The sequence below is a fragment of the Cnephaeus nilssonii genome (assembly GCF_951640355.1).
Source record: "Cnephaeus nilssonii genome assembly, chromosome: 15".
Classification (NCBI taxonomy): Eukaryota; Metazoa; Chordata; class Mammalia; order Chiroptera; family Vespertilionidae; genus Cnephaeus; species Cnephaeus nilssonii.
Window position 1 is genome coordinate 52,761,118 of NC_137086.1, and position 20,851 is coordinate 52,781,968.

General features: G+C 46.7%; 1 protein-coding gene across 1 annotated transcript in view; it reads left to right on the forward strand.

Moving 5' to 3' along the window:
* Positions 1-20,851, forward strand: part of DNAH6 (dynein axonemal heavy chain 6) — a gene marked incomplete at its 5' end in the record, with an annotated part of 218,796 nt that overhangs the window by 90,103 nt on the left and 107,842 nt on the right. Inside the window, 7 exons of the mRNA XM_079791646.1 lie at positions 5,414-5,539; positions 5,626-5,781; positions 6,431-6,592; positions 11,425-11,562; positions 14,558-14,725; positions 17,602-17,750; positions 19,128-19,235. Of these exons, the coding sequence (XP_079647772.1) occupies positions 5,414-5,539; positions 5,626-5,781; positions 6,431-6,592; positions 11,425-11,562; positions 14,558-14,725; positions 17,602-17,750; positions 19,128-19,235 (1,007 nt within the window). The remainder of the gene's footprint in view (positions 1-5,413; positions 5,540-5,625; positions 5,782-6,430; positions 6,593-11,424; positions 11,563-14,557; positions 14,726-17,601; positions 17,751-19,127; positions 19,236-20,851) is intronic.

Genomic DNA, 20,851 nt, shown 5'->3' on the forward strand with positions numbered 1-20,851 from the left:
GCAGGAAAAATCCTGCAATAGGGTTTCCTGCTGCACTCTACCCGGCCCCGCCTCCGCTCCTCCCTTGTCCCCCTGCCCGCCTTCTCTGCCAGCCCGCCCAGCTCTCCTTCCTTCTCCCCCGGCCCCGCCTCCGCTCCTCCCTTCTCCTCCCCACGGCTTGCTTGCTTCTCCGAAGCTTTGCTCCCTTCAGCATCTCTTGGCTTCTTTCTACGCCGTCTTGATATGCAAATTAGCCGCCATCTTTGTTGGGGTGATTTGCATACTCATCCTGATTGGTTGGTGGGCATGGCTTGGCTGGTGGGCGTGGCTTGGGTGTAGCATAGGTGCGGTCAATTTGCATATTTGTCTATTATTAGGTAGGATGATGAATACTTAATAAAAATAGAAAATACAATTCGAGAGGAAAATGTCAGGATTATAATTTTTGTTTTTGTTTTTGTTTTTTTTTTTAAATTTCTTTATTGATTAAGGTGTCACATATTTGTCCTCATCCCCCCAATCCCATCCCACACCCCTCCCCTTGGATGCCCCAACCCTCTGTTGAACTTAAGCATTGGTTAGGCTCATATGCATGCACACAAGACCTTTGGTTGATCTCTCCCCCCTCCCCCCACCCTCCCCTATCCTCCCTCTGAGGCCCGATAGTCCGATCGATGCCTCCTTGTTTCTGGTTCTGTTCTTGTTCATCAGTCTATGTTGTTCATCATTTCCCCTAGATGAGCGAAATCATGTGTCACTATAGATATACTTATAAGAATTGAATGTGCGACGAGCAATAATAGTTATGCTGACAGGCAAATGAATCAGTCTGTAGTGAGTTTCTTTCTGGACCAACAGTTCTTTTGAGACCCAATATCAATGTCCACCGGTCCCCTATGAGTACATGTCGGCACTGACCCCTCAGCTCTGGATGGTGGACAAATGGTGGTAATGCAGGTCCGACTCCCTCTGGCTTGGTCTCGGCTGGACCCAGGGGCACTGCTTCACCCGGATCCAGGGGCCCACGGCCTCACCTGGACCCGGGGCCAGGCTCACCCGGATCCAGGGGCCCGCGGCCTCGCCCGGGCCCGGGGCCCAGGGCTCACCTGGCTCCAGGGGCCCGCGGCCTCGCCCGGACCCGGGGCCCAGGGCTCACCCGGCTCCAGGGGCCCGCGGCCTCGCCCGGACCCGGGGCCCAGGGCTCACCCGGCTCCAGGGGCCCGCGGCCTCGCCCGGACCCGGGGCCCAGGGCTCACCCGGCTCCAGGGGCCCGCGGCCTCGCCCGGACCCGGGGCCCAGGGCTCACCCGGCTCCAGGGGCCCGCGGCCTCGCCCGGACCCGGGGCCCAGGGCTCACCCGGCTCCAGGGGCCCGCGGCCTCGCCCGGACCCGGGGCCCAGGGCTCACCCGGCTCCAGGGGCCCGCGGCCTCGCCCGGACCCGGGGCCCAGGGCTCACCCGGCTCCAGGGGCCCGCGGCCTCGCCCGGACCCGGGGCCCAGGGCTCACCCGGCTCCAGGGGCCCGCGGCCTCGCCCGGACCCGGGGCCCAGGGCTCACCCGGCTCCAGGGGCCCGCGGCCTCGCCCGGACCCGGGGCCCAGGGCTCACCCGGATCCAGGGGCGCACGGCCTCGCCCGGACCCGGGGCCCAGGGCTCACCCGGATCCAGGGGCACACGGCCTCGCCCGGACCCAGGATTCAGCCTCACCCGGACCCAGGGGCGCACGGCCTCGCCCGGACCCAGGATTCAGCCTCACCCGGACCCAGGGGCACGTGGCCTCGCCCGGACCCAGGGGCACGTGGCCTCACCCGGACCCGGGGCCCAGCCCCACCCTGACCCAGTTCCCAGCCTCACCCAGACCCAGGGGCACGCGGCTTCACCCGGATCCAGGACCCAGCGGGGTTTCGTCTTCTTGATCCCATTTCCTGTTGGTCAATTCCATCTCAGTAATTCCTTCGGCCATTTTCTCAGAGCTCCAGGTCAGCCGCCGCAGAACTCGTTGGGCGGCGGGCTCGGCGAAGCTCTGGTGTGCCCGGTGCGCGGCAGCGGGCTGGTCCGGGGTGGCTGCGTCGGCCCTTGGGTCTGCAGCGGTGGCCAGTCACCGAGCGTGCGCACCTGGCCGCTTCCGGGGCGTTGAGATTCTTGAAGGACTCGGAGGTCAGCAAGCGCGGAGTCTCCCACCCCATGACTCTCAGGGGCTCGTCTGTCCGTGCTCGGCAGCGAGTGGGGCCTTCCCCTCAGCCGGAGACCGCTGGGGGAACTGCGCCGAGCACGTTCCAGGCCGCCACTGTGTTGTCTGAGCCGTAGTTCTTAAAGTGTGATCTTTGGGTCGCCGGCATCAGCATCATCCCGAGTACCCCTCTCTTTTATTCTAGTTGTAGAGCGTCTGCTCAGTCAGCCCTCCGGTGGTTCTGGATGGTGTCTGCTCCGCTCTCCCGTCGTAGACTCAAAATTGTTGTGGTGGGCAGCAATCAGGCTTCCGCCCTATGCCTCCGTCTTGGTCTTCCTTTGTATTGTTAAGTCTTGATTGTTGTTGGTGTCGCTGGGAGGAATTGTCCTCCAGGCCAATTGGCCGTGCAGATCCTCTGTGTCTATAAAGGAAGAGTTGCTGTGTAGGAGACAGATTTATGGGCCGGGTCTTGGTGCAGCAAGGCTTTGGCGCTCATTGATTCTGCCTCTGGAATGTGTCCTTTATGCGAGTGGTTGAAATCTGGTGTCATCTCACACCGACCACTAGATGCCCTCGTTTCTGGGTCTCCAATGGTGTGTAGGTCAGCTACTACCTGAGACCACTCAGCAGGACTTACGGCAAAAACTGCAGTTTCCTCCTCCTGTCTGAGCGTCCCTAGAGCAGTCCGACTAGAACCACAGTTTATCTGGTCAAGCTGCCATAGGGCAGGCCACCCACATGCAAAAGCCGTTGCTTGGAACCCAGGTGTGCCTGCAAGACGTGCGGGGCGGGTCTGCAAAACGAGCGGGGTGGGTCCCAGGGCGGGGCGGGTCTCAGGGCGGGGCGGGGCCTCAGGGCGCCACCAGGCCATGGCGAGGCGGACCGCACTGGCTGCAAGTCTGCTTTTTCTGTTTTCCACGTTTCCAAGCCCCCTCATTCCGCACTCCAGCGCAGCAAACACTGATTGCTGGGCGCACCTCCACAAGGAAGTCACTCCCACTCTCCGACAGGAAGGCCGAGAGTCCAGCCTCTTCCCGCAGGCGTCTGGGGCGCTAATCTCCCCTAGGGTTGGAACAAAAGCCACAAGTCCCTTCCCCCGACCCACGCGCCTCCGCACCTCAGCTTCTCCAGAGTTCGCTCTTTCCTCTTCTCTCTTAGCTGTAAATCCACCATTCAGCCAGCTCTCCTGTGGTTCTGGGTGGCAGACGCTCTGTGCGCGGCGAAGTTCCTTTGTTTAACTTTGAAATTGTTGTGCGCGAAGTTCCTTTGTTTCACTTCACTGCCTTCTTAGTTCTCCTCTCTCAAAATGGCTAGAGGACTTGAGTGTAAGACAGGAAGTCTTAAGAATCCTCTAAGTCGGTGTTGGCGGTCTCCGGGGCCCCGAGGATCTCAGTGGGGAGCTGGGCCAGGTCGGTGACGCGGGTGGGCCCGTCTCGCAGAAAGATGGTCTCTTCCTTCACCGAGAGCCGCTGCGCCAAGTCCGCGGTCGCCTCCATAGCAGCTGCCGCGGCGCCCACGAGCTCATGGCCCCGGCTGCGGTGCTGGCTGAGAGGAGCCGCCGCCCGGTCTGGGGAGACGCGAGCAGGAGTCGCCGCGCTCACCAGTCCATCTTTTAGTTGTTTTTCCAAAACTGCCATGCGAGGCAGCAGATCAGCCGTTCACCTCCGCCGCCATCTTGGCTTCCCTCTATGTCAGGATTATAATTTTTGCATCCTTTAAGGAGAGATTGTATTTACTGGGTCCTAGATGTCTCTCACAGAAGTTTATTCAATCTAGGGAAACACCGGGATTTCTGCCATTTCTATTCTTAGGCTCAAGATGTGCTTTAGAACCCTCACACAACTATCAATAAAACAAATAAGGGAATGAATCGAAATGCCATTCTACAAGAATTTTCAAGCTACAGTTGGGAACTGCCATTTTGCAGCTCTGCCTAATCTTTTACTCCAAATTCAATTCTTCTTCCAAGCAGTGTTTCATTTTTAAATAATCACCCTTAAAACAGAAAGAGGAGAGGATCCTCAGCAGACTTGACGGCCCTCAATAGTATTTCATGTCAAAGAGCCCAGAGAAGAGAGTGGACTCCCTAAGGAAAGTCCTGTTGATTTCTGCGTGGAGGGGGGGTCCCTGCTTCTGGTTTATGGAAAACTCAGCCCAGCAGTTCAAGGCCTTCTGGGCTGAAAAATGTCACTTGCCCTTCTCTGGAAAAGATTTAGCCATGGAGGTGACAATCAGGAGTTCAATCTAGCAAAGACGCTTTTATTTAATCAATCTGTGGCCTACTTAAAATGCTCACATTTTCTGATAAATCAGAGGAAAAACTACTCCCAAAATGAGGCATATTACCTTAATCTCACTTAATTTTTAGGGAAAACTAATCTTCTCCAGTGATATCACCACATGGTGGTTAAGAGCATGGGCTTTTCTGAGGCAAATGTCTACTCGAGTCTCATTTTTGCCACTCCTGAACTGTGTGACTGCCATCAAGTTACTCACCCTCTTTGACCCTGTTTCCTCTCATGGAAAATGGGGGTAAAGATAATATGTACTTCATAGAAATGTTGTAGGAATTAAGTAAGTTAAACTATTGTCCTGTTTGGTCACAGAATTATCTATTCTTATTTTAAATTTAATTTTATTATTTTTTAAATTTATTTATTGTCTAAAGTTTTACATATGTCTCCTTTTCCTCCACTTGACCCCCCACCCCAAGCCATTGCAATACTTTTTAGGCGCCCGCAGCCAGGGAGGCTGGAGTCTCGGTGTTCATAGGTTCGCAGCTGAGGCAGCTAGTCCCTGGGCGATGTGGTTGTAGGGTCCCGGGAGGTATCCAAGGTCTCCCCGTTTGAAGGTAAGGCTGGGCTTCCAATCACAGCCGCTGTCCCCTTCAAGATGGTGTGGTCTCTGCGGCAGAGCCAGCTGCTCCAGGAGAGATTTCAGCAGAAGTAGAGGCTGCCCAGCCAGGGAAGCCTGGTCTGCCAGTCCCCAACAGTCCTGTGAAATATAGCTGTCCCTCACTCACAAATACAGACACACCCTGCACGTCCACACTCTCCTTTCACTCTCTCACTCACACACTATCTTGCAACCTGCTGTCCCATCGGCCACCATCGTGGATCCCTCTCGATTCTTAAAATTAGATAGTTTTGGTAAATATCTACTCTGAATTTAACATATGTAAGCTGATTTTTGAAAGTCCATTATGATAATTTCTCTTTTATTTTTTTGTTAATCCTCACCCAGATAATTTCTCGTTTAATTTTTAGAGATTAACTGACCTGGCTGCATTAGTTCGAGGCCCTCTTTCTAAAATACACAGAAACATCATAACTGCCTTAATTACTATTGATGTACATGCAAGAGACATTGTCACCGATCTTGTTCAAGCCCAGGTACCTGTTTCATTTGAGTAAAAATAACATATTACTACCTGAAATTAGTGCATCTAATATGCGTATCATTGTTATCACTTATGTAGGTAGAGGAAGTGGATTCCTTTGACTGGCAGAGACAACTGCGCTATTATTGGAACATAGACATAGATAACTGTGTGGCTAGAATGGCGCTCTCTCAATACACTTATGGCTATGAATATTTGGGTGCGTGCCCAAGATTAGTTATTACTCCTCTCACGGTAAGTTACTGATCACTTAGGTTAATGTTGAAACAAGAGTGCTTTATTTTATCAAAAACTAGAGGCCCAATGCATGAAATTCATGCAAGGGACTTCTTCTGCCTCGGCCCCTGCCTCCTCAGCTTCGTCCGGAAGGTTGTCCAGTCTAATTAGCATAATACACTTTTATTATTATAGATAGTCTGAAAAAGTTTTATCTAACATTAACTCTTGAAAGGATTTGCTATTGACTACATCTTTGTAAAGCCAAGGTTTGCATTAATTCCTTGCCAGGATCTTTCAGTATATTTCAATTGCTATAAAACCTTTCACAGAAAAGAATGACCTGCCTCCCATAGAAAAGGTAGGACTTATGATTTTGTGGCTAGAATAAGTTCCCTTCAATAATAAAAGTTTATCGCTCTATCTGGTTTGGCTCAGTGGATGGAGTGTCAGCCTGCAGACTGAAGGGTCCTGGGTTCGGTTCTGGTCTAGGGCACATGCCCGGGTTGCAGGCTTGATCGCCAGTGGGGGGCGTGCAGGAGGCAGCCAATCAATTATTCTCTCATTATTGATGTTTCTCTCTCTCTTCCTCTCCCTTCCTCTCTGAAATCAATAAAAATATATTAAAACAACAATAATAATAATAACAGTTTACCAATTTCTTCAGGATCGCTGCTACCTGTGCCTCATGGGGGCTTTGCAGCTCGACCTGGGAGGTGCCCCAGCTGGTCCTGCTGGCACTGGGAAAACCGAGACTACCAAAGACCTAGCCAAAGCTCTTGCCATCCAGTGTGTGGTCTTCAACTGTTCCGATGGTTTAGACTACAAGGTACGGTCCCGGCGTCTGAACCCTCACGTGAAGTGCTTCATGTGGCTTTCTCTACTTGCAACATGACATAACAAAAGAAGGAGAGAATAGAGTGTTGGCAAGCAAGAGAAAACTAGTGGGCAAGGGATGGTCACAGTGGAAGACATAGAGCCAAGGAGAAGCATCACCATAAGGCAGTCTGGGTGGTCCAGGTAGAAATCAAGGCCAGTGGAGGATCTGTCAAATGCTGGTAAAATTAAAAATGTACTCATGTCAGTAAGTAGAAAGAAGAGAGTTGGGTACACGATAAAAACAGGGAAACGTAAGAACAAGGAATAAGCTTACAGGAAGAGATGAACAGAGAGTTGTGTATTGAAAATGAAATACATAGGAGGTGAGACTTCATCGTTAGATTTTTCCAGTACGGCAGCTGTTATTTTTATCAGAGACCCCCTTTACACTCTTAAAAATTATTGAATTCTCGTCAGCTTTTGTTTACATATGTGGATTACATCTGTTGCTATTTATTATGTTAGAAATTAAAACTGACACATTTAAAATATTTGTTTTAAAATAATGATAATAAATCTATTACATGTTAGCATACACATGCTGTCTGTGAAAAATAACTATTTTCTCAAACAAAAAAATTCAGGGAGAATAGTGACATTGTTTTATATTTTTGAAAATTTCTAATGTTTGGCATAATAGACGACAGCCAGATTCTCACATCTACTTCTGTTGTCAGGCTGTTGAGATATGTTATTTTGGTTGAAATAGTGAAAAAAAATCTAGTCTCACACAGAGATGTACCCCAAAAAAAGAGAGGGATATTTTAATAAGTTCCAGATAATTCTTGACATTCTTCTTTGAAACCACACCAAAACTTGATAAGCAACGGTTTCTTGAAGATTATTTGCAATGTGAAAATTGAAGCCATATCAATGACTTTTTCGTACTCTGTAGTCTCATGAGAAAATGAGAGTAAAAAAAGTCAAATAAGATTTTAATATTGTGGAGAGCTGCTACAGTGTTTGGACAGGTTCAAGCCTCGGACTAATGAGAGGGCACAGTCCTCTCATTGCCATGTGCAAGTCCCAGCTTGGAGGGCAGAGCCGTCCCAGCACAATTATAGCCAGAGGCAATAGTTGTAAGCTTGAACCTATGGTCTGAACACATGGTCCCACGTGTCTGAGTAATGTGGGCTTGATAGAGTTCAGGTGCATGTAAATTGAGTAGATTCGAAACCCACGAGAATGTTGTAACCACACCCTTACTTTGCCTCGAGGAATCTGGCTATAAAATAAAGACACAGCTTGTAGTCCGTGGCGCTGTCGCTAGCTCTCCATCAGAGAGGACAACGTCCCACCCAGACCCAGCTTTCATTCTCTTCTCTGTCTTTTCTCAATCCTTCACCGCCCCCTCTCAGGCTCACCGAACCTGGATGAGCTGGGTCAGCACATAATATGTCTATGAAAATACTTCTACCTTGCAGACCCCCCTGAAAGAAACTCTGGGACTTGTAGGGTTCCCCAGACAATACTTTGGGAACTGCTCTATTAGCATGTTCATTCCTAATTTGGAAAGTCACATCTCTTAAAAGGTCTAAAGCAGGGGTAGGGAACATCCAGCCTACAGGCCATATAAGACCCTCGAAATCATTGGGTCTGGCCCTACCAAGGCATTAGGGGTGAGTTAATTAAATGTTTGACTAAATATAGCAGGCTAATTTTTAAGTTGCTAATTTTGAATGGTCTGCACATGATGTTTTAAATATCTAAATGGCCCATAGCAGAAAAAAGGCTCCCTGTCCCTGCTCTAAAGGATCATCAGAAAAAGACAACGGCCATCCTTGTCAATATTCCAGTCAAACATGTGGCAAGAGGAAGACTTCCCACTTGTCACCCCACCTTACCCATACCAACGGGAGGGTGGTGGCAGGCACCTCCCCTAGAAGCAGAAACAAGAGAAGGACAAATCATCCATCAGTCTCCATGCAGAGGTGACTGGCCTTTAGATATGGCTTCCTTGGTGGACTTTCGGGAAGCATACATGAAGGGAAAGAAAGGAGCTTCCAGTATGCCTCCCATATATTAAGATTGAGTCTTCTTTCTTTAAATCTTTTTTGTTTTTTACTTTTATTTTTTTTGAGGTATAATTAACATACAACATTATGATAGTTTCGGGTATACGACAGAGTAATTCGATATATTGCAAAATGATGACCAAAGTCTGTGTAGTTAGCATTCATCACCACACATGGTTACAGAATTTTTTTTCTTTTGATGAAGATTTTTAAGATCTACTTTTACAACAATGTTTCTTAAAATTAGAGGAACTTACACATCATGATTAATCAGCATGAAAAACAAAATAAAGGCTCTTTTTTATATGTTAAAAGTAAGTGATTCCAAGCCCTGAGAGCCCACCTTGATCAAATATCATCTTTTTTACCTCCCTGGAGTACTGGCTTATTTCAGCAAGTTCTATGCTTACTTCAGCAAGCCGTCAGCAGGGTTGATGCATACCACATAAAATCATTCTGACGGAGAAAAGTTTCATTCTTTTTGTCTTCTGTTGGTACCACAGGCATTTGGTGTCATTGGTGATCTAGGCCCGGTAGTCCTTGTAACCACTGAGCTAGTTGTAGCCACTTCCCAACTCTGATGACCAGTATCATCGTGAGCTCTGACTTAAATAAACCAACAAACAAAACACCTTCTTGATAAAAACCCTCAACATACTAGAAATAGAAGATAACCTCTTCGGTCTGAAGAAAAAAAAAAAGAGCATGTAAGAAAAACTCACAGCTAACATCTAATTATTGGTGAAAGACTGAATGATTTCCACCTAAAATTAAGAACAAGACAAGGATGCCTTCTCTCCTCTTTTATCGTATGTGCAATCAAATATTCCTAAGCTAACGCTTGAGCAAAAAGGCATTTATGATCAAATAATGCACACGGTCAATAACGGGGTTGGAGAAATCTTCTTAGATGCGCCAGGAGGAAACTGGTAAAACGTTCCTAATTAGATTGATTCTGGCAGCAATTCCATCCCAAAATGACATAGCCTTAGCTCTTGCGTAGTCCGGAATAGCTGCGACATTGCTACCAGGTGGAAGAACTGCTCATTCCGCTTTGAAATTGTCATTGAACATGCAATTCATTGAAACTCCCACGTGCAACATTTCCAAAGCATCTGGCATGGCAAAAGTACTGCAGAAATGCAAACTTATTGTTTGGGATGAATGCACAATGGCGCACAAAAAATCGCTCAAGGCTCTTGATCGATCATTGCAAGATTTGCGTGGAAACATCAAACCATTTGGGAACGCATTAATATTGCTTGCAGGAGATTTCAGGTGAACATTACCTGTAATTCCTCGATCGACACCAGCGGACGAAATAAATGCTTGCCTGAAATACTATACTTTGTGGCAACACGTAAAGACGTTAAAATTAACTACAAATATGCGTGTCCAGCTGCAAAATGATCGATCAGCTGAGATATTCTCACATCAATTGCTGGAAATTGGGAACAGAAAGGTGCCGGTTGATCTGACCTCAGGACGAATTTCATTGCCTCATAACTTCTGCAATTTAGTGACGTCAAAAGAAGAGTTGATTGAAAAAGTATTTCCCAATATTCAAACCAATTATAAGAATCATGATTGGCTGAGTGAATGAGCTATTGTTGTGGCCAAGAACAAAGATGTCTACGAACTTCACAGTATTATTCAGTCTAACATTCAAAGCGAGGCAATCACATACAAGTCTGTCGACACTGTTGTGGAAGCAGATGAAGCGGTTAATTATCCAACAGAACTTTTGAATTCACTCGCTCTGCCAGGGATGCCACCGCACGTACTGCAATTGAAAATTGGCGTGCCAATTATCATGTTGCAAAATATCAACCAGCCAACGCTTTGCAACAGCACGTGGCTTGCAGTAAAAAAATTAATGAGCAACGTCATAGAAGCAACAATCTTGACAGGACCTTTCAAAGGTGAAGATGTCCTCATTCCTTGCATTCCTATGACTCCAACGGATATGCCATTTCAATTTAAGACATTGCAATTCCCAATTCGATTGGAGTTTGCAATCACCATCAACAAAGCTCAGGGCCAATCTTTAGAATTGTGCGGTTTAGATCTAGACATGGATTGCTTCTCACATGGACGATTATATGTTGCGTGTTCTAGAGTCGGCAAACCAGACAATCTCTATATCTGCACAGACAATGGAACAACAAAAAATATTGTATACCCACAAGCATTGTGAAATTAAACATATTAGAAATGTGAGCTTTCTCTTTTCTTTCTCTTCCATTTAACCAGACTGAGCCACAGTAATGTGTGGCCGGGTACAGCTAGTTTAAAATAAAAATGAGCTTTAAATCATTTAAAAAGAGACAGAAAGCTGTTTCTTCTCATAGAAAGGTGCCAACTTGTGACAGCCCAGGATTCACATAAAACAATTACTTATTTGCACATACTGCCTCTTTCCCTTTTAATATTTCAGCTCAAAATTTAACTTTTTTTGTTGTTATTAATCCTCACCAGAGGATATTTTTCCATTGATTTTTAGAGAGAGTGGAAAGAAGAGGGAGAGACAGAGAGAGAAATATCGATGTGAGAGAGACACATCGATTGGTTGCCTCCTGCACGCACCACGACCAGGGCCAAGGAACCTGCAACGGAGGTACGTGCCCTTGACCAGAATCGAACCCAGGACAGTTCAGTCCACGGTTGAGGCTCTATCCACTAGCCAAACTGGCTAGGGCTCAAAATTTAACTTTTGAAGGATTTCCCCTTTGTTATACAAAGCTGAACAGGGTTATTTTGATTTCAGATGATGGGACGCTTCTTCAGCGGGCTGGCACAGTCAGGGGCCTGGTGCTGCTTTGATGAATTTAATCGAATTGACATTGAAGTTTTGTCAGTGATCGCACAGCAGCTCATTACCATTCGGAATGCCAAAGCTGCAAAGGTAAGGCTGGGCAACTCCACCGCGGCAGCACCTCCAGTTTGTAACTAACCGACAGCCCTTTGCATCTTAGGCAGGAGAGTGCTAGCTTGAGCCTGCCTGGTGCAGGTTTGCAGTGTCATTGGTAAGTACTACGGCGACATGACTTAGCTGGGAGACTGAATTCCTCATGCGGGCAGCACAGAAACAAGCATATGTCGGACACTGTGCTGCCCTTGTGGAACTGTGTTCGTCTTCCCATCCCCAACACACACACACACACACACACACACACACACACACTCATACTCACACATACACACACACACACATCTCCTACTTTCTTCCTCGCTTTTCTTGTTCTTGCCTTGGACATTTACTTCTCTGCTAGGTTTCTCAGCGCTGCTGCTTCTGCGCTCCACTGCCTTCATAATGGCCCCCAGGCTCAGCCTACTGCTGGTAGAAGGATGGGAGAGGATTCCTGGGCAATCTAGGGGGACTCGGCTCCCCAGCATCCACTGGACAGAAGCCAAGGAGTGTGTCCCATATAAGGGGTTTATATTGGGAAGCTGACTGCCATGAAGCATGGGCCAAGTTCTCTGTGTTGACTCTGTGTTGACTCTCTGAGATACAGTCATAAGATCACCAAAGGGCAGACTGATGTTCAGACAGTATAAGCCAGAACAGTCTTGCCAGTTATTTAAATAGCTGCTACCCCAAACCCCTAGAGGGTCCCCCACCACTAATTTGGCCCCTTCACAGGGAGCCCTTATGTCCTCCAGATCCAGCCGTAGGATTCATGCTGACGTAGCGAGGGGGCCTCTGGATACAGCTGTAGCTCCAGGGACAGGGGCCATTCTTATCGGAAGGTGTCCTGCTAAAGAGTTCTTAGATATTTTGATTATCACCTCTGCAAAAAAGCAAATTACAGAGCAAGTAAAAAGAAAGCAGAAATTGGAATTGAATGAGCTGCTAAATTGTACAAGTTGTTGTACTTGACACTTGTTTTACCTCCACACCAAACCTGTGTGACGTATATGGCATTGCCTCAAGGTTACTTATGGGTGAAAAGGATTCAAAGAAATTTAAAAATATCTGGGAACACCATAGACCTAAATCCATGTGACCTTAAAGTCTGCATCCCTCCAGGTATGGCACTTCCTGCCCTCCCCCGACCCCGATCCTCTGAGGAGGCCTGTATTGAATGCAGGGGCCTCCAGATATACCATAACTCAGAAATCATTATCACCTTGCTGAGCAGTGAAGTGAGAGCCAAGTATGGCGGAAAAGGGAGGAAGGACCAAAGAGAATGGAGGGAGAATGGAAGCCTTGCCAACTGGAGAGTAACCATGTGCGGTCACAGAAAGGTGGGAGGACGTCTGAGACTCCCCAGAGCTCGTCCTCAGTTTTGCTGGTGGCCAGATGATCGTCGGAAGGAGATACATCCCCTGGGATAGGTGGAGACACTAAAGCACGGACATTTGCAAGTTTCAAAAACAGAATCAGCAATTTAGTGGCATCAGGACTGCTCTCCAGTTGTACCATCCAGCATGTTCTGCTCCAGGATATGGCACATCTCCCAGCTCCATCCCAGCCTTGCTCTGTATTCTTCATGTTCTTATTAGTGCCTTCATCCAGTGGCCCAGCTAGACCTGGAATTCATCTTGGATTTTCCCCGTTACTATCAACCCCAGAACTGAAGCCATCAATCACCACGTCCGTTTAATTTTACCTGCTAGATGCCTCTTGTTCCTAGTGATAACCCGAGAATTCTGGCTCCCGTCGTCCCTCTAATAACAATTCCTTAGTGGACCCCCTATCCGACCTCTCCACTGCTGCCTTTGACCCTATCACTCTGCTCAAAATTCTTCTCTGCTTCCCCCACCCATAGGACAAAATCTAAATTCCTTAGTCTAGTGTGCAAGATCCCTGATGCTCAGGCCCTGTCCTACTGACACTTTCCTCCTAGAACCCTACCCTTGAGCAGAGTGGATAGCTGGCCATTCCCTGAACGTGCAGTGTAGTGTCCTGTTTCTGCTCCCTCTGACTGGAACAGCTGCCCCTGATTGTCTATGTAAAACGCCTCTCCTCATTTCTCCAGCAGACTTCCCTGTTGCTCCTCTGGGCTTTGCTCCCTGTGGCCTTTGCACACGCCTGCACTGTATCCTCTGTTGCACACCATGGTCACAGTTTCCAGGTTTGACTCAGCAAGTCCAAGAGCTTCTAGAGGGCTCAGGCATGAGTCTCCTTCAGCTCTCTGCATTCACGCCTAACCCATTGCCTCACCTGCAACAGATGCTCAGCAGGTGTTTGCTGTTGAATAAAAGTGAAGGGGTAACTCCAGTGACACTAACAGCTGCGCTTCAATCACCCAAGGACTAACATCAGATTATAATTTCTTGGAGAAAACCAGAAAGTGAGGGTGGAGAGGTTTAGTGGCCCTTAAGTCCAAGTTGAATTGAGGAGGCTCAGCAAAAGACGTTGAGGCCTAGAAGACGGCAGGACTGGGTCAAGCAGGAAGAGACTATTGGGCAAGACAGGGGCAGGGAGGCACAGAGCAGGAAACACGGAGCCCAGAAGAGATTGGTTGGGTAGGACAGAACCAGAGAGAAATGTCCCCTGTTGTCCAACAGCAGGATTCATATCTCTTTGCATGAATGCTCCATTGCACACGTTTTTTTAAATCCTCACCAGAGGATATTTTTTTCCCAGAGGGGTGGAAGGAGGGGAGAAGGGGGAGAGAGATAAAAACAAAACAAAACAAAACATCGACATGAGAGAGACACATAGATTGGTTGCCTCCCGCACGCAGCCCCATTGGGGCCAGGCAACCTGCGACTGCGGTATGCGCCCTTGACTGGGAATGGAACCCAAGACCCTTTTTCTGTGGGCCGATGCTCTAACCACTTAGCAAACCAGCCAGGGCTCCATTACACACATTTTGACTCGAGTACTAATCATGTGAGTTTACAGATGTCTGGAGAAGTGTTAACTTATCCTTTCTCTTTCCTTTAAACAGCTCTCTAGATTCATGTTTGAGGGGCGGGAAATAAAGCTGGTCATGACTTGTGCAGCCTTCATCACGATGAATCCTGGATATGCAGGAAGGACCGAATTGCCAGATAACTTGAAAGCCCTGTTCAGACCTTTTGCAATGATGGTTCCAAATTATGCCTTGATTGCAGAGGTGAGCTTCACATTATAAACCAGGAAAAATTTTAAGCTTATTTCTTTTATTTACTATTGAAGTAGAAAGTTTTCTTTATGAATGCACCCTGGCAAAGGTTGTACATCATTGCTTGCTCATAAGAGTAGATATGATTATCACTTAAGATGTTTTGTTCTCTCTCTCTCTCTCTCTCTCTCTCTCTCTCTCTCTCTCTCTCATCTCTCTCTCTCTGTGTGTGTGTAAATGCTATATCCCTAATGCCTAGAATGGTATCTGGAATATAGTAGGTCCTTAAATCGAATGAATCAATGAGTTTAATTAAGCAGTTCATTGGGGTTTATCAGTTCATCTCTAGAAATTAAAATGTCTGGAGTCATTCTAAAAATACTATATTGTTCTCACTTCTTGGACATCTATAATAATAAAAGCATAATATGCAAATAGACCGAACAGCAGAACCACCATCCGGATGACCACACTATGACACCCACTGGCACCAGGCCAGCCAAGGCAGATGCAATGTGATTGGTCAGGGGGCCCCGCCATTGCCCCACAATCGCCCCGCGAAGGGAGGCCCAAGCCACCTGGGTGGTGGCACTGGGATGAGTAGGTGGGGCCTCCCTCTGTGGGGCCCCAGATCAATTGCTCCACAGAGGGAGGCCCAGGCCACTGGCCAGCAACGCTGTGGCGTGTGTGTGGGGCCAGCCAATGATCGCCCCACAGAGGGAGGCCCAGGCCAGCCAAGCCATCGCACCCCATGCCTGTCGCCCACAGAGGGAAGCAACCAGTGGGGGGTGGGGGGCAGTGCTGCACAGATGGCAAGCAGTGGCAGTGGCGAGGGCAGGACCAGCTGCCAGCAGCCAGGGGAAGGAAAGCCCCCAATAGGCCCTGATCGCCAGCCAGGCCTAGGGACTCTACCCGAGGCGTCCCGGATTGCGAGAGGGCGCAGGCTAGGCTGAGGGACACCCCCCACCCCATGCACGAATTTTGTGCACCGGGCCTCTAGTTATTTTATGTTAGAGTCCAGGGATGTTGAGTTGCAGCAATGCTGGTGGAAGGTGGAGGGTGGAGATTGGTCTGTAAGTCTGTATCAGCTTAGTAAAAAATAGTCATCATTAATACATTAAATATTTGTATTGTATTTACTAGTGGCCCAATGCACGAATGAAGATTCGTGCAAGAATGGGCCTTCATTCCCCTGGCTGCCAGCACCACCTTTGCTCTGGCTGGAGCAGCCTTTCCGCTCCGGCCTGGAGCCACCTTTCTGCCTTCCCATGCTGCCCAGAGACCAGGAGCAGCTAGGGTGGTGCAGAACACCTATACAGAACACCATGGCGACGACACAAGCGTCCCACCCATCCCCGGCCACTCTATGCCTGCGTATGCAAATTATGTCTTTGTTGGGTTAATTTGCATACTCACTCCTGATTGGCTGGTGGGCATTGCAAAGGTATGGTCAATTAACATGTTACTCTTTTATTAGGTAGATTCTTTCTGTGTCTATCTAGGAATCTTTCCATTTAAACTGGCTTTTGTTTCTTCATACTAGCTAAGAACCAATGTGACTTCTTAGCACTTTTTGCAAAGGGGTAATTTACATATAGTAAAGTGCACAGATCATAAGAGAACAACTTGGAACTCTTACACATGGATTCACTGGTGTGACCATCCAGACCAAAATATGGGACATTTTCAGGTCTCTAGATGGCTCTGTGTGCTCAGCACTACAGTTCATGACAAGGAACCCCACCCCGTTTAGAATGCAGTTTCCCAGAAAGCACAGATTACTCCTGTTGCTAACAATTCTTTCGATAACAGCTCAATATTACAAGTTCTATTAGTATAATGCTTACATCATCACAGTTTCCAGGTTTGACTCAGCAAATCCAGGAGCTTCTAAAAGGGCCCAGGCATGAGTCTCCTTCAGCTCTCTACATTCACGCCTAACCCACTGCCTCACCTGCAACAGATGCTCCTGAGGTCATGGTGGGGTGGAAGGCTGTTAAGGCAGGTGGTGTCTTCACTAGACCCCCTGTGGACAGGGACAATGAATGACTTGCTCATTGTCCAATGATGGTAGCAAAGAAACCAGTTTTGGAACTCAATCCACCATTTTGTTCACATCTCATGTTTCATCCTATTGATTATCAGTAATTAATTGAAGACATTTAAAAAACCCAGTCTACTGAGTGCTATTCCTGTTGTTACAGATTGAATGAGTCAGGATCTGCCATCAGTAAATGTTCTTAATCGCCTGCAGTGTACAGAGCTCTGTGCTGCTAGGTAGCTAGACCAAACAAAACAGGTGCCAGTAAGAAATCTCTGCATCATCTCAAATCCCAATTCCGAGGCCAGCAGCAGTGATTCGAGTAGATTGTGGATTGGAGGAAGGGTCCATACCCCTCCACTGTTGTTACAGATTTATTAACCACGGCTACAGAAACTTGTCCCAGGCAAGGCAGCTCCTAGGGCAGGGGAGAGGCTGCAGATCTTTGTATAGTTTCCCTAGACTCCCGGGGAGCCGACACCGTCAGATGTGAGAGGCTCAAGTCTTGCTTCTGTACTCAGGCCTTATACCACCATCCGGCCTCCATGATGTGAACATTTTCAAGCTGTGGGCTCTCTACTCTTTGACTCAAAAGTCACTAAGGCCATAGCTCCATCAATAGAAAGGAAGCAGAATCAGGGCTCAGGCCTCCCCATACAATGTCCCACCTTCCACCTCCTTGTGGCATAAAAAAAACCCTTTTCCCCTCAGTCTTTACATTTCTTTGTTAAATGATGTGACAACTGGGAGAGCTGTGGTGTCTAAAGTAGATTTTGAAGACATTGGTATTATGCTGACATATTTTTGTCAATATAATGTAATAACATGATGTAATACTTTTTTCTAGGTAATTCTATATTCTGAGGGATTTGAATCCAGTAAAATATTAGCAAGAAAAATGACTCAGATGTATAAGCTTTGCAGTGAACAGCTCTCTCAGCAAGATCACTACGACTTCGGCATGAGAGCCGTGAAGTCTGTGCTGGTCATGGCTGGGTAAGAAACTGAGGCGGCCAACAGCGAAACGTCAGAACATGCAATCAAACACGTTCCATGGGCAATTCACAAACGGCTCTTGAAGTAGCATAGGAAGTGATTAATAAGTACCAGCCGCTGCTGTTGTCATCGTTCTTAACTTAACACTCCCATTCACCGTGAAATGGGTATCTCTGCTCATCCCCTGACAGTTCTTCACTGTGTGCCCTACGTGGCTGTCCCCAGACCGGACCTGAATCTAGACTGGGCTTCGGAGAACTTTCATTTCCCCTGAACTTGTCACATACACTGGGCTTTAGTGTGCAAAAGCTTTTCCAAACATAAGATCGATGACTCCACTTAAAAGGCATACGGTTAGTTATGCATATTTGACAATCAAGTCATACCTGTCACCTGCCAAAGCCGAAACATTTGAAGCACTTCAGTTTTATCATTCAATCATTCATCCAGGCTCTTGTCCAAGACTTCACCTCTGTCCTTACAGTATGGTCCAAGGCGGAGCTGCTTTCTAGTCTCTGATAAAGCACGAGCCTTTTCTCCTTTCAGATCTTCTTGAAACTCCTGCCTCTGGAATCTCCAGGTTGGCCAGAGTCTCTAAGAACTATCTCCTCTCTTGTCCTTCCTCTCAGGCCATGACTTGCTGGTCTGGATTCTGCGCCTCCAGGGCCCTTCAGCCTGGCTCCTGTATCCTTGGGTTTTCCACGAATATCTCTGCCCTTCCATAACCTGTGTTCTTTCTTTGAAAGAGGTTCAAAGAAAGAACAGAGGGTATAGAAAGATATTTGTGTTTCTCCTTTACACAGGATGGACACTTAAGGAGACTACTAAGACTACTTAGAGAAAGACTGCTAAGACCTCAACTGCAGCACAGTGGGCAAGACAGAAAAATGAGCAATTATCTAGGATACGATGTAGTGAGGGCAACCATAGGGCTGTGCCCAAGGTTTGCCATGAGGGATGGAGGAACCTTCTAGAGGAGGGAGTAATTGGGTTGGGTTTCAAAGGGTAAATAAGTACCAGCAAAGGAGCCAAGCAGGTGGTTCTGGGCTGAGATAACAGAAAGTCACAGGGATGTTAATCATCATGATGCATCCATGCAAATTCAGGGAGGATTGATGCGAGAGTATGAGAAAAATGTCCTTGTCATCATCCTCAAGGCTGTGTAGCCTGTGCCTGACTCCTGCACATGCTCTGATGGAGCTGGACACTTGGGATGAAGGGGACATGCTCCTCCCCTTTCAGCAGGAACCTGCAGCGGGGTGCGCCCCCTCCACTCCCCAGCTTTCTGCACATGGAATCCCTGGCCCATGGGTTTGGAAAATCACATTCAATACTATATTCTCACAAATGTCATCTGAATTGTCCTTTTACATTTAGGTCTTTAAAAAGAGAGAACCCAGAACTAAATGAAGATGTGGTGTTGATAAGAGCACTGCGAGACTCCAACTTGCCCAAGTTCCTAACAGATGACGCTGTTCTGTTCAGGTAAGTTTCTAGATGTTACAGAATAGAGCATAGCTGCTGTGTAGAGGTCATGGATAGTCTTATCTGCAAGCATGTCTCTCTCTAACAATGTAATGAGAGAGTTATCTTTTCTAGAGATACTTATTGCCATTTTTTTTAAAAAAACACTAGTTTAAAATAAAGGCCCTAGTCCTAGGGTTCAGTGGATAGAGTGTCGGCCCGCAGACTAAAGGGTCCTCCTGGGTTCGATTCTGGTCAAGGGCACGTACTCCGGTTGCAGGCTCTGGCCCTGGTCAGGGTACATGCGAGAGGCAACCAATTGATGTGTCTCTCTCACATCAATGTTTCTCTGTCTCTCCAAAAATCAATGGAAAAATACCCTCAGGTGAGGATTAACCAAAATAAATAAATAAATAAATAAATAAATAAATAAATAAATAAATAAGATAAAGGCACTAAAATTTTATCAGCCATCCAATTATTTCTGAGTGTTTTTTTCCAAAATATTGATCATCAGGCTGTGTGCTATATAGATTAGTATTGATTAATCTGAGAAATTTCCTGATCTAATAAATTTCCCATCCCCCCAAGAAATCAGATTTGAGCTTAGCATAAATGTGATTGCTTTTTATCTATGTATTTCTACTTTTATTAATTAGTTTTATGTTTATCTAAGACATAAATGTAGTAGTTTTAAAAATAAAATAATGTCATAAAATGTCTATGCATTTATTTTTGCTTTTCAATTAGTCTCATGAAAAGCAGTTCACCAACTTACCAAAGGCAAGTCATTTTTCCATTGATTGATTGATTCATTCATTCATTTTACTGTTTCCCTTCATATTTTTAGTACCATGTTTTTGCCATTTCTTGATTTTCAGTTTTAGATATTATTCATTATGCACATGCAGCTCTTCCCCTAGACCCGCCTTCTCCGTGTAGTCATATTGCAATATAACCTGAGCAAAATATCTAGGATTTCTGTGCTTTATCATAGCTATGTAAACATTATCCATGGCTGAGTGATAGTTTCATTATTAAATTATCTAGCTTTTTATTTTCCCTTCATTTATTATCAACATTCTTATTTTTTAATCCTTTACTTACTTGCTATAAACTTATCATTAATTTGTCTCCAAATTCTACCAGAGTGTAAATCCCCTAAAAGCAAACAAATAAACAATTAAAATATTCTATTGAATTTGCCTCTTTGGAGCCCTCTGTCCTGCTCTAATCTGGGCTGCTTACCCATGGCCCCTGGTGCACATCTCTTATCGGGGATGTCCTTAGTGACTGTGCTGGGATTCCCTTTGCCCTTGTCTTCTGTCAGTGCCCCTGTTCCTCAGAATGTGTCTACTCCTTTTGGTAGGATACAGTGATGAAAATATCTATGCATTTATCTTTGCACACTGATGATATTTCTATCATTGAGATTCCAGGAAGTAAGTTAGCTAGGCCATAGGGTAAGAAGCATTTTTAATTTAGTCTATCAAGATGTCCTCCAAAGACATTTTACATTTATATAAATGGTTTTATGAAAATGCCCATTTCCCTTTAAGTATTTTAATGAGAGACTAAAAGTCTTTAATGTATGCATGTCTTTAATTAGTAGTATCATTTCTTAAGTTCATGAGTCA